Below are 13,705 nucleotides of genomic sequence, written 5' to 3'. Positions count from 1 at the left end.
CTTGTACATTTAAATACATAAGACAAAGCATTATAAAGCTAAACACACACACACACACAACTGCTTGTACATTAAAATAAATAAGGCCAAACTTTATATGCCTAAACACACACACACACACACACACACACACACACACACACACACACACTCTTACCTCACAGTGTGAATATTAGTGTTGGTGGAGACAGTATCATAGATCCTCTTTGCTGACACATCAGTGATGTCATTGTGACTGAGGCTGAAATTAGATGGATTATAATTACCACATTGTACAGGAATCCCAACACAACAATGTAAATCAACACATTCTTGTAATACTACATTGTGATTTAGAGTGAATGAATAAATATATTTGTGACAGTGGACCTGAGACACTAATTATCAGATATTTCAATGCTGCATTTTCCTTCATTTCTCATGTTCATGATGTGTTTATGCATCAGATAAGAAGCTGAAACATGATATTTCTGTTTTTACAGAGAACGTGTGATTTTACAAGATTACATATTTGCTGCTTAATGTGACATCACTCCCCACTCTGATCATTGTTTCAATTCCCAGACCTCTCCATCACTGCACAATGATGATCCCGCCCCCCATTCAAGCAGCCAATAAGAGAGGTGGTCATTAGCATATGGAGCACCCAGAACATTATGTTTACAGTGTCCTTGAAACAGCATAGTGTTGTAAAACCACTAGTTACACCCATGTGGGTGTTGAGTGTGTCCTCAACACCAGACTCTCTCCACCCTCCTTCTCCACTCACTCCAGGACGTGGACTTTGTGGAGCTGTGAACACAGCAGCTGCAGGCAGTGGTCAGTGAGCTGGCAGTGGCTGAGGTCCAGTTCTGACAGCCCTTCAGAATGTTCCAGAACCAGCGCCAGGGACCCACAGGCCTGCTGGTCCAGCCGGGTGTGACTGAGGTCCACCTCCCCACCCAGGGCCCGGGAGAGAGACACAGCACGTCTCACACACTCCAACTCAGACCCGACACGGACCAGAGACAGAAACTGGAGCAGCACGGCTTTACTGCACCTGGACACACACACACACACACACACACACACACACACACACACACACACACACACACACACACATTCACCAACATGGACACACACACACACACACATTCACCAACATGGACACACACACACACACACACACACACACACGCACACACACGCACACACACACACACACACACACACACACACACACACACACACACCCACCACATTCACCAACATGGACACACACACACACACACACACACACACACACACACACACACACACACATTCACCAACATGGACACACACACACACACACACACACACACACACATTCACCAACATGGACACACACACACACATTCACCAACACACACATTCACCAACATGGACACACACACACACACACACAAACACACACACACATTCACCAACATGGACACACACACATTCACCAACATGGACACACACACACACACACACACACACACACACACACACACACACACATTCACCAACATGGACACACACACACATATTCACCAACACAGACAGTTCTATTAATATTAATACACTCACATAACTACTAACATTAATGCTATTTTCACACATTAATATGATATAACTCCTCCTCCTCTGCAGGAAGGTTAGTGTGTGTGTTGTGAGTGGGAGTCTTACTGCAGGGTGACTGTGTGTATAATGGGGAAGAGTTGCTCCACTCCTGCCTCCTCTATCTCACAGTCGTGTAGAGTGAGCTGTGTGTGTGTGTGAGCTCTCTGGATGGCCACGGAGACGACTCTGCAGTCCTCAGTGCTCAGAGTCAGTGTGTGTGTGTGTGAGTCTTCTGTCAGGTCCAGAGCAGAGCTGCAGGAGAAGTCCAGCCTGTGCTGCAGAGCAGAGAGCAGAAATACTGCTGCCCCCTGCTGGAGCTCAGAGACACTGCAGCAGTGGAGCAGCCTCAGCAACAGCAGCCTGTCCACACTGAGAGAAGAGAGACTATTACAGTAAGACATTCAAGACATTCATGTCCACACTGAGAGAAGAGAGACTATTACAGTAAGACATTCAAGACATTCATGTCCACACTGAGAGAAGAGAGACTATTTCAGTAAGACATTCATGTCTACACTGAGAGAAGAGAGACTATTACAGTAAGACATTCAAGACATTCATGTCTACACTGAGAGAAGAGAGACTATTACAGTAAGACATTCAAGACATTCATGTCCACACTGAGAGAAGAGAGACTATTACAGTAAGACATTCATGTCCACACTGAGAGAAGAGAGACTATTACAGTAAGACATTCAAGACATTCATGTCCACACTGAGAGAAGAGAGACTATTACAGTAAGACATTCAAGACATTCATGTCTACACTGAGAGAAGAGAGACTATTACAGTAAGACATTCAAGACATTCATGTCCACACTGAGAGAAGAGAGACTATTACAGTAAGACATTCAAGACATTCATGTCCACACTGAGAGAAGAGAGACTATTACAGTAAGACATTCAAGACATTCATGTCCACACTGAGAGAAGAGAGACTATTACAGTAAGACATTCATGTCCACACTGAGAGAAGAGAGACTATTACAGTAAGACATTCAAGACATTCATGTCCACACTGAGAGAAGAGAGACTATTTCAGTAATGCCTGGTTCACACTACACGACTTTTCAGTCGTCAGGTAGGTTTTTTGTGCCGTCCGCACTACACGACTGGTCGTGCTGTATTTGCGAGTCTTTCAGTTGTTGTGGCGTTCACACTACATGACTAATCGGCGACGCGGGCTCACGAATTACACGACTGGGGAATCGCCGACTCATCTGGCTGCCGTCCAAAAACACGAGAACACGAAAACGAAACTCTCGTGAAAACCAGCAACACCACATAAAGAATAAAACAATGTACATGTACTCCACATTTTCGTTATTGTTTTTTTTTTTTTTACTGTTTATACACTCCATAGTCCCAAGTTGCCAGAATTATTTCATCTCTCCTTTGCAGTGAACATATAATCAATCGCACTATTTCTCCAGTGCTGTCACAATAACTTAAACACAGTGTTGTAGTAAAGTTGTAAGAAAGGTGAGGATTTTGTGTGTTTGCTGGGTTACTGTTTTGAAAGCATTCTTGAAAGTTTTTTACATTCTTCAGAGATATCTTCAGCGGTGCCGCGGTTCTCTCTCCGCGTTCCCATTGGCTGTAGCTAGACGCTGCAGCCGACTTTCAGTCGCTGACTGCTAGATATTAAACATGCTAGATATCTGCCAGTCGTCTGCGACCAGTCGGCGACGGCCCGTCTTTCAGCAGTTCACACTACACGACTGAGCGAGCGACGAGTGATCGCCGATTAGCCTCCGACCACAGTTTTAGTCGGCGATCAGTCGGTGACTGAAAGACCAGCCTAAAATCGTGTAGTGTGAACCGGGCTTAAGACATTCATGTCCACACTGAGAGAAGAGAGATTATTACAGTAAGACATTCAAGACATTCATGTCCACACTGAGAGAAGAGAGATTATTTCAGTAAAGCCCGGTTCACACTACACGATTTTAGGCTGGTTTTTCAGTCGCCGACTGATTGGCGACAGAAACTGTGGTCGGAGGCAAATCGGCGATCACTCGTCGCTCGCTCAGTCGTGTAGTGTGAACTGCTGAAAGACGCTCGCCGAGCCGTCGTCGACTGGTCGCCGACTGGTCGCAGACGACTGGCAGATATCTAGCATGTTTAATATCTAGCCCAGTCGGTGACTGAGAGTCGGCAGCAGCGTCTAGCTACAGCCAATGGGAACGCGGAGAGAGAACCGCGGCACCGCTGAAGATATCTCTGAAGAATGTAAAAAACTTTCAAGAATGCTTTCAAAACAGTAACCCAGCAAACACACAAAATCCTCACCTTTCTTACAACTTTACTACAACACTGTGTTTAAGTTATTGTGACAGCACTTGAGAAATAGTGCGATTGATTATATCTATGTTCACTGCAACGGAGAGATTAAATAATGATGGCAACTTGGGACTATGGAGTGTTTAAACGGTAAAAAAATAATAATAACGAAAATGTGGAGTACATGTACATTGTTTTTTTCTTCTACGTGGTGTTGCTGGTTCTGGGAGAGTTTCGTTTTCGTGTTCTCGTGTTTTTGGACGGCAGCCAGATGAGTCGGCGATTCCCCAGTCGTGTAATTCGTGAGCCCGCGTCGCCGATCAGTCATGTAGTGTGAAAGCCACAACAACTGAAAGACTCGCGATTACAGCACGACCAGTCATGTAGTGCGGACGGCACAAAAACCTGACGACTGAAAAGTCGTGTAGTGTGAACCAGGCTTAAGACATTCAAGACATTCATGTTCACATTGACAGAAACACAAACACACACACAGTGATAGGAAATTTAAGACAAATATTTGTCATAAAGAGACATATTAATTCCAGAAGTCTTTTTATTCATTTGTAACACACCTGAGGTAAATAACCGTGTGCTGTAAGATGTTGATTATCTGACACAGCAGTCTCAATAAAACAAATGTTTTTGTCCCAAAATGACATTTGGGTGCATTTTAAACAAATGTATATATAACACCAAATGTGTAACACCCCCTACAGATCTGTTCTGTCTCATTACATGAATGATAAAAGTCCAAACCTGAGGTGGGAGACGTATTGGAGCAGAGGCACGATGCTCTCCAGCTCCCCCTCTGGTATGGAGGTGAACAGCAGGCTGAGAGAGACTGCTGTGCAGTGCTGGAGGGTGAAGCACAGGGCAGCACAGTGGACAGAGTCCAGCTCTCTGCTGTTCAGGGTGATGCAGTTCTCTGTTGAACTCAACAGACTGGACACACAGTGAGCAGAGCCAGTCTGATAGATCTCTGTGATGATGGACAGTACACAGCTGGGACTCAGACTGGGGAGAAGACACACACACACACACACACACACACACACACACACACACACACACACACACACACACACACACACACACACACACACACACTTTAAATCCCACATCTAATGCTGTAACTAAAGACTGTGTGAAGATCTTTAAATCTGAGCCACACATGACTGTTGTCTCTCACCTTCTGATATGAAGTCTGTCCAGTACAGACAGAAGTTCTCTGGGGTTTTGCTGTCCAATGTCACTCTTCCTAAAGTTCACAGTAACACTTTGATACTGCAGGAAATAGTGAATCACTTCCCAGGTCAGAGTGCAGGAAGTCAGGTCTCCGCCCACTTTCTGCAGGAAGCAGTGAGTAAGCTCCTCCTCCTGAGCTTCATACACCACTACAGTCAGCTGCTGGAGAGTCTCCTCACACAACCTGCACATACACATCAGAAAATGGCATCACAAACTGGTACTTTTATCTATTAAAAATAACTGACAAACCAACCACACATACCTGATGGTCAGAGGGCCCTGGTGACACAGCAGGACAGTGAGAGACTGGGCCTCCATCTTGTAGTCAGTCAGGTTCAGACACTGGACCCTCCAGAGTCTCAGGAGAGAAGCCAAGCTGCTCAGGACCCTGGACAGCGCCCCCTCTGGCTGCTGTGTGCTGGTGTGGATGAGTGAAAGTTCCTCAATAGTGACTGGAGCAGGAGATCTCACTGTCCTCAGTGTTCGTACCATCTTCACCACCACAGCACCACTCACACTAGACAACAACAAACACCATTTACACCGTTTACTCTTAGTAATTTAACAAAGTCCTGCAATAATAAATGTAATCTGCCTCAGAGTAACCTAAATTACTTAGAATATAATAATACAATAATATAATATAATGCCACATGCCTGAGTGTGCGCAGGTGTGTGATGTGTGTGAACAGAAGCCTGACTCCTCTGAGAGAGATGGCTCGTGGGTTTAGAGTGAGGTTGAGTGTGGAGGCTGAGAGACCCAGCACTCTCCCCACAGCCCTGCAGCTGGGAGTGGACAACTGTCCTCCCAGAGAGAGGGTGAAGTCCAGGGCCTGGAGCAGAGGAGACACCTGTCCTGCCTGATCTCTGGACTGGAGTTCTTTACACAGAGACGGGATGTATGGATCAGCACCACTGCAACAGCAAACAAAACCACTTACAGTTAAGTAAGGAAACACATTTACATTCTATACATGGATCAGTGAGTGTTAAAAGATGGAATGTTGAACCTAAGAGTCATTCATTAATATTTAATATTTATGTAAATAAGACATAAAATATTCACTTTAAATATTCTGATGCTATTCTAAAATGTCAAGTGCAAACCTGAGCTGTGAGATGTAGGGCAGACACTGAAGGAAACTCCTCACTTCACTCTCTTCATCTGACCAGCCTCTCAGCTCTACTGGTTTCTTCACTGTGTGGAGTTTCAGCACTTCTAGGAAGAGGGAGGTCTTTCTCTCTGAGAGGTCTATGTACCAGACTGCAGGAGCTGACTGGTAAACTGTCTGTAATGCTGGAAGGACACTCCTGCCTGTTTGAGTCTCATAGTCCTTCACACGTGAGCACAGATCCAGCAGGAAATCACAAATATGAACCTTCAAATTATAATAATCATCATTAACATCACCACCATAATAGAAAGGGAAGTTTGTGTAGCTGCACACAGATGTCAGCAGCTTAGTGAAACTCTCTCCTGTAGCTGCATCACACTCTGCTGCTGTAACAATCAGCTTCAGCAGAAACTGGAGGGTGGACATTTTCTTTTCTTTAATATGAAGAATATCATCCTCAAACCTGTTGGAATAAAGAGTTCACAGAAAACACAGAATTAGTAGAAATCAGAAGACATAACAGAATAATTTGTACAGTTTGCTGTAAACAGACCATTTCCAGTACAGTAACACCACCATTAGTCTGAACGCTGGTTCATGTCTCCTCTAAAACACACAGACCTGCCTGCATGTGTTTGTGGATAATGAGAGACGCAAAACAGACCAAAGAAACTTTGAGTGTAACACAAGAAATTCACCACAACCATATAGAATTTCACATGATTATGACCCCTATCATATAACATGTTTCACTATCTCCTCTTTCTCACACACACTAGTAATGATGTCTCAGTGTGTGTGTGGACCTGCTTGTGCAGCCTGGTACACTTAATCACGTTAGTGTCTTCACGTTTCTTGTTTCACTTTATTTATCTTTTAACATTTCATTATAGAAATTCTGATAATGAACTTAGTGAAGCTGTGTCCTCTCCAGACAGGCTAGTCCACAGTCCTGATCTGTTTAGTGAAGCTGTGTCCTCTCCAGACAGGCTAGTCCACAGTCCTGATCTGTTTAGTGAAGCTGTGTCCTCTCCAGACAGGCTAGTCCACAGTCCTGATCTGTTTAGTTAAGTTGTGTCCTCTCCAGACAGGCTAGTCCAGAGTCCTGATCTGTTTAGTGAAGTTGTGTCCTCTCCAGACAGGCTAGTCCACAGTCCTGATCTGTTTAGTGAAGCTGTGTCCTCTCCAGACAGGCTAGTCCACAGTCCTGATCTGTTTAGTGAAGCTGTGTCCTCTCCAGACAGGCTAGTCCACAGTCCTGATCTGTTTAGTGAAGCTGTGTCCTCCCCAGACTCATCTACCTCCTGCTAGCCCACTCCACTCTCCCCCCTTCACTACTGATAACACATTCCACTCACCCCCCCACTACTGATAGAACACTCTACTCACCCCCCACTACTGATAGATCACTCCACTCTCCCCCCTTCACTACTGATAACACACTCCACTCACCCCCCACTATTGATAGACCACTCCACTCACCCCCCTCGCTACTGATAGACCACTCACCTCCTCACTACTGATAGACCACTCACCCCCCCACTACTGATAGAACACTCTACTCACACCCCACTACTGATAGATCACTCCACTCAACCCCCTCACTACTGATAGACCACTCACCCCCCACTACTGATAGATCACTCCACTCACCCCCCTCACTATTGTTAGACCACTCACCCCCCACTACTCCTCTCACCACCAGAGGGCTCCATCTCCAGAATACTGAAGACTCCTGTTTCAGCTGTTGTGAATTCCACTGATTACTTTGCCTACATAAGCCAGACGGCCACAGCAGCTGAAGTGAAGTGTTGCTGACTCTTTTGTGAAAGTGTACCAAGCTGTTTATCTACTTCTCTCTTTATTTTTCTGTGTTTTGACCTGTTACCTCCGGTTTTTGCCTCCTGTCTCATCCGTTTGTACCTCTGTCTGTTATTTCTGTAGCTCTTCTGGTTTAGACCCTGGACTGGTTTGTAGTTGTTTGCCTTTTGTCCTTTATTAAACCCTTTATACCTGCTAATGGATCCTCACTCTGAGTCTATAACATAATAGTTTGTGAATTGCATCATAAAGCTCATTTCCATATGAAGAATAATTCTGATTGGCTAATACAATCACCAGAAGCTTTTGCATCCTCTCGCTACAATATGAAGAAAAATAGTGTATCTCACACAGCTGATCTCAAAGTCAAACCATAAACTTCACTGAGGGCTACCAAACAGTTAAGCATATGAAGTATGTAGAAAAGTTTTGTAATTCTGCACAGTTGAATACTGTAATTATTTTTTAAGGTGAGTTTAAATGGTACAGACCTACAAAAGGTCACCAATAACCATCACAAGCTGTCTTTGTTAAATCCTGTAAGAATGTATAAGCCTGATCACTGTGCAAACTTATATCAACTACAAATCAAGATTTCATTCACGCAACTAACCTGCAGAATATGCTGAACACACTCAGGAAGATAGGAACTGACTAAAACAAAGACAATGGCCAAACCTTGAAGGAAAAACCCTCATTTTAAACATTACACATGTAGTATTTATAAAATCTTCACACTCACCTGAGCTGGGAGATGTAGGGCAGACACTGAAGGAAACTCCTCACTTCACTCTCTTCATCTGACCAGCCTCTCAGCACTACTGGTTTCTTCACTGTGTGGAGTTTCAGCACTTCTAGGAAGAGGGAGGTCTTTCTCTTTGAGAGGTCTATGTTCCAGACTGCAGGAGCTGACTGGTAAATTGGCTGTAATGCTGGAAGGACACTCCTGCCTGTCTGAGTCTCATAGTCCTTCACATGTTTGGACAGATCCAGCAGGATATCACAAATATGAACCTTCACATAATAAATATTATCAACACCATCACCATAATAGAAAGGGAAGGTTGTGTAGCTGCACACAGATGTCAGCAGCTTAGTGAAACTCTCTCCTGTAGCTGCATCACACTCTGCTGCTGTAACAATCAGATTCAGCAGAAACTGGAGGGTGGACATTTTCTTTTCTTTAATATGAAGAATATCATCCTCAAACCTGTTGGAATAAAGAGTTCACAGAAAACACAGAATTAGTAGAAATCAGAAGACATAACAGATTAATTTGTACAGTTTGCTGTAAACAGACCATTTCCAGTACAGTAACACCACCACTAGTCTGAACGCTGGTTCATGTCTCCTCTAAAACACACAGACCTGCCTGCATGTGTTTGTGGATAATGAGAGACGCAAAACAGACCAAAGAAACTTTGAGTGTAACACAAGAAATTCACCACAACCATATAGAATTTCACATGATTATGACCCCTATCATATAACATGTTTCACTATCTCCTCTTTCTCACACACACAAGTAATGATCACTGGGGGCTAGGACTCGGCACTTGTAAAGCTGCTTTGTGACAACAACTGTTGTAAAAAGCGCTATATAAATAAAATTTGATTGATTGATTGATAATGATGTCTCAGTGTGTGTGTGGACCTGCTTGTGCAGACTGGTACACTTAATCACGTTAGTGTCTTCACTTTTCTTGTTTCACTTTATTTATCTTTTAACATTTCATTATAGAAATTCTGACAATGAACTTAGTGAAGCTGTGTCCCATCCAGACAGACTAGTCCACAGTCCTGATCTGTTTAGTGAAGCTGTGTCCTCTCCAGACAGGCTGGTCCAGAGATCTGATCTGTTTAGTGAAGCTGTGTCCTCTCCAGACAGGCTAGTCCAGAGATCTGATCTGTTTAGTGAAGCTGTGTCCTCTCCAGACAGGCTAGTCCACAGTCCTGATCTGTTTAGTGAAGCTGTGTCCTCTCCAGACAGGCTAGTCCAGAGATATGATCTGTTTAGTGAAGCTGTGTCCTCTCCAGACAGGCTAGTCCAGATATATGATCTGTTTAGTGAAGCTGTGTCCTCTCCAGACAGGCTAGTCCACAGTCCTGATCTGTTTAGTGAAGTTGTGTCCTCTCCAGACAGGCTAGTCCACAGTCCTGATCTGTTTAGTGAAGCTGTGTCCTCTCCAGACAGGCTAGTCCACAGTCCTGATCTGTTTAGTGAAGCTGTGTCCTCTCCAGACAGGCTAGTCCACAGTCCTGATCTGTTTAGTGAAGCTGTGTCCTCTCCAGACAGACTAGTCCACAGTCCTGATCTGTTTAGTGAAGCTGTGTCCTCTCCAGACAGGCTAGTCCACAGTCCTGATCTGTTTAGTGAAGCTGTGTCCTCTCCAGACAGGCTAGTCCACAGTCCTGATCTGTTTAGTGAAGCTGTGTCCTCTCCAGACAGACTAGTCCACAGTCCTGATCTGTTTAGTGAAGCTGTGTCCTCTCCAGACAGGCTAGTCCAGAGATATGATCTGTTTAGTGAAGCTGTGTCCTCTCCAGACAGGCTAGTCCAGAGATATGATCTGTTTAGTGAAGCTGTGTCCTCTCCAGACAGGCTAGTCCAGATATATGATCTGTTTAGTGAAGCTGTGTCCTCTCCAGACAGGCTAGTCCACAGTCCTGATCTGTTTAGTGAAGTTGTGTCCTCTATGGTGTGATTTCTGTTTCAATAGTTCCACAAAAGCAAAAGTAAATCCAAGAGCAGAAAGTATATGTTATGAATGCAAAACAGAAAAAAATATATCAAAAGTATTTTTTTATATAATTGGTTATTTGAAACTTATTTTCGTTTGCATTTTGACAAGTTTTTGGTTCCATTGTTTTTGTTTTTTTGGATTTTCCCAGTAAGGTCTTTTGCTTCTGGAATCTCTCTTTGCTTCTGGTTCGTTTTTTGCTTCTGACTTTTGGAACACATTACACGTGTGGGAGGGTCTTAGATGAAGGCGTTCCTCTGCAATCTCCATTGGTCACTGATTCCGGACTGACACAGAGCTCTGAGACCGCCTCTGGGACCAAGCCACGCCCACCCCACCAGCTTCCTAGCGTTTTCAAACATGGCGGAACGCGGTGGTTCTGTTTCACAGTAGCATGTAAACTAAGTTTTACCATAAATGTTTATACAAAGGTTATAATTAATTGCTAAATGGTCTGTAGATATTGCAAATGTACACTGTATAATAACTACATTAAGCATGCTCACCAGCACGAGCTTTTTAAAATTTTAGTGAACTTTTGATATATATTTTTCTGTTTTGCATTCATAACATATACTTTCTGCTCTTGGATTTACTTTTGCTTTTGTGGAACTATTGAAACAAAAATCACTCCATAGTCCTCTCCAGACAGGCTAGTCCACAGTCCTGATCTGTTTAGTGAAGCTGTGTCCTCTCCAGACAGGCTAGTCCACAGTCCTGATCTGTTTAGTGAAGCTGTGTCCTCTCCAGACAGGCTAGTCCACAGTCCTGATCTGTTTAGTGAAGCTGTGTCCTCTCCAGACAGGCTAGTCCACAGTCCTGATCTGTTTAGTGAAGCTGTGTCCTCTCCAGACAGGCTAGTCCACAGTCCTGATCTGTTTAGTGAAGCTGTGTCCTCTCCAGACAGACTAGTCCACAGTCCTGATCTGTTTAGTGAAGCTGTGTCCTCTCCAGACAGACTAGTCCAGAGTCCTGATCTGTTTAGTGAAGCTGTGTCCTCTCCAGACAGACTAGTCCACAGTCCTGATCTGTTTAGTGAAGCTGTGTCCTCTCCAGACAGACTAGTCCACAGTCCTGATCTGTTTAGTGAAGCTGTGTCCTCCCCAGACTCATCTACCTCCTGCTAGCCCACTCCACTCTCCCCCCTTCACTACTGATAACACACTCCACTCACCCCCCACTACTGATAGAACACTCTACTCACCCACCCACTACTGATAGACCACTCACCCCCCACTACTGATAGATCACTCCACTCACCCCCCACTACTGATAGACCACTCACCCCCCACTACTGATAGATCACTCCACTCACCCCCCTCGCTTACTGATAGACCACTCACCCCCCACTACTGATAGATCACTCCACTCACCCCCCCACTACTGATAGACCACTCACCCCCCACTACTGATAGATCACTCCACTCACCCCCCTCACTACTGATAGACCACTCACCCCCCACTATTGATAGAACACTCTACTCACCCCCCACTACTGGTAGATCACTCCACTCAACCCCCTCACTACTGATAGACCACTCACCCCCCACTACTGATAGATCACTCCACTCAACCCCCTCACTACTGATAGACCACTCACCCCCCTCACTACTGATAGACCACTCACCCCCCACTACTGATAGATCACTCCACTCAACCCCCTCACTACTGATAGACCACTCACCCCCCACTACTGATAGATCACTCCACTCAACCCCCTCACTACTGATAGACCACTCACCCCCCTCACTACTGATAGACCACTCACCCCCCACTACTGATAGATCACTCCACTCACCCCCCACTACTCCTCTCACCACCAGAGGGCTCCATCTACAGAATACTGAAGACTCCTGTTTCAGTTGTTGTGAATTCCACTGATTACTTTGCCTACATAAGCCAGACGGCCACAGCAGCTCCTTGTGAAGTGTTGCTGACTCTTTTGTGAAAGTAGACAAAGCCGTTTATCTACTTCTCTCGTTATTGTTCTGTGTTTTGACCTGTTACCTCCTGTTTTTGCCTCCTGCCTCATCTGTTTGTACCTCTGTCTGTTATTTCTGTAGCTCTTCTGGTTTAGACCATGGACTGGTTTGTAGTTGTTTGCCTTTTGTCCTTTATTAAACCCTTTATACCTGCTAATGGATCCATACTCTGAGTCTATAACATAATAGTTTGTGAATTGCATCATAAAGCTCATATTTCCATATGAAGAATCATTCTGATTGGCTAATACAATCACCAGAAGCTTTTGCATCCTCTCGCTACAATATGAAGAAAAATAGTGTATCACAGCTGATCTCAAAGTCAAACCATAAACTTCACTGAGGGCTACCAAACAGTTCCTGTTGAAGTATGTAGAAAAGTTTTGTAATTCTGCACAGTTGAATACTGTAATTATTTTTTAAGGTGAGTTTAAATGGTACAGACCTACAAAAGGTCACCAATAACCATCACAAGCTGTCTTTGTTAAATCCTGTAAAAATGTATAAGCCTGATCACTGTGCAAACTTATATAAACTACAAATCAAGATTTAATTCACGCAACTAACCTGCAGAATATGCTGAACACACTCAGGAAGATATGAACTGACTAAAACAAAGACAATGGCCAAACCTTGAAGGAAAAACCCTCATTTTAAACATTACACATGTAGTATTTATAAAATCTTCTCACTCACCTGTGTGAGTGTGTGTGTGTGTGGACCTGCTTGTGCAGCCTGGTACACTTAATCACGTTAGTGTCTTCACTTTTCTTGTTTCACTTTATTTATCTTTTAACATTTCTGTTAGGTGCCGTGGCACTTGTCCTTTGTTGTGCCTCTGATGTTTTTCTTTTTAGATGCTGTTCCACAGGTATTTTCTCTA

General features: G+C 44.2%; 1 protein-coding gene across 1 annotated transcript in view; it reads right to left on the bottom strand.

Moving 5' to 3' along the window:
- Positions 1-13,705, bottom strand: part of LOC143522860 (uncharacterized) — a 69,047-nt gene that overhangs the window by 439 nt on the left and 54,903 nt on the right. Inside the window, exons 10-18 of the mRNA XM_077016762.1 lie at positions 8,842-9,309; positions 6,271-6,741; positions 5,821-6,078; positions 5,426-5,680; positions 5,105-5,344; positions 4,672-4,929; positions 1,696-1,998; positions 770-1,039; positions 158-241 (exon numbers count right to left, since the gene is read on the bottom strand). Of these exons, the coding sequence (XP_076872877.1) occupies positions 158-241; positions 770-1,039; positions 1,696-1,998; positions 4,672-4,929; positions 5,105-5,344; positions 5,426-5,680; positions 5,821-6,078; positions 6,271-6,741; positions 8,842-9,309 (2,607 nt within the window). The remainder of the gene's footprint in view (positions 1-157; positions 242-769; positions 1,040-1,695; positions 1,999-4,671; positions 4,930-5,104; positions 5,345-5,425; positions 5,681-5,820; positions 6,079-6,270; positions 6,742-8,841; positions 9,310-13,705) is intronic.

Source organism: Brachyhypopomus gauderio, chromosome 1 (genome assembly GCF_052324685.1).
Source record: "Brachyhypopomus gauderio isolate BG-103 chromosome 1, BGAUD_0.2, whole genome shotgun sequence".
In the NCBI taxonomy this organism is placed as follows: Eukaryota; Metazoa; Chordata; class Actinopteri; order Gymnotiformes; family Hypopomidae; genus Brachyhypopomus; species Brachyhypopomus gauderio.
This window is presented reverse-complemented; position numbering and strand designations above follow the sequence as displayed.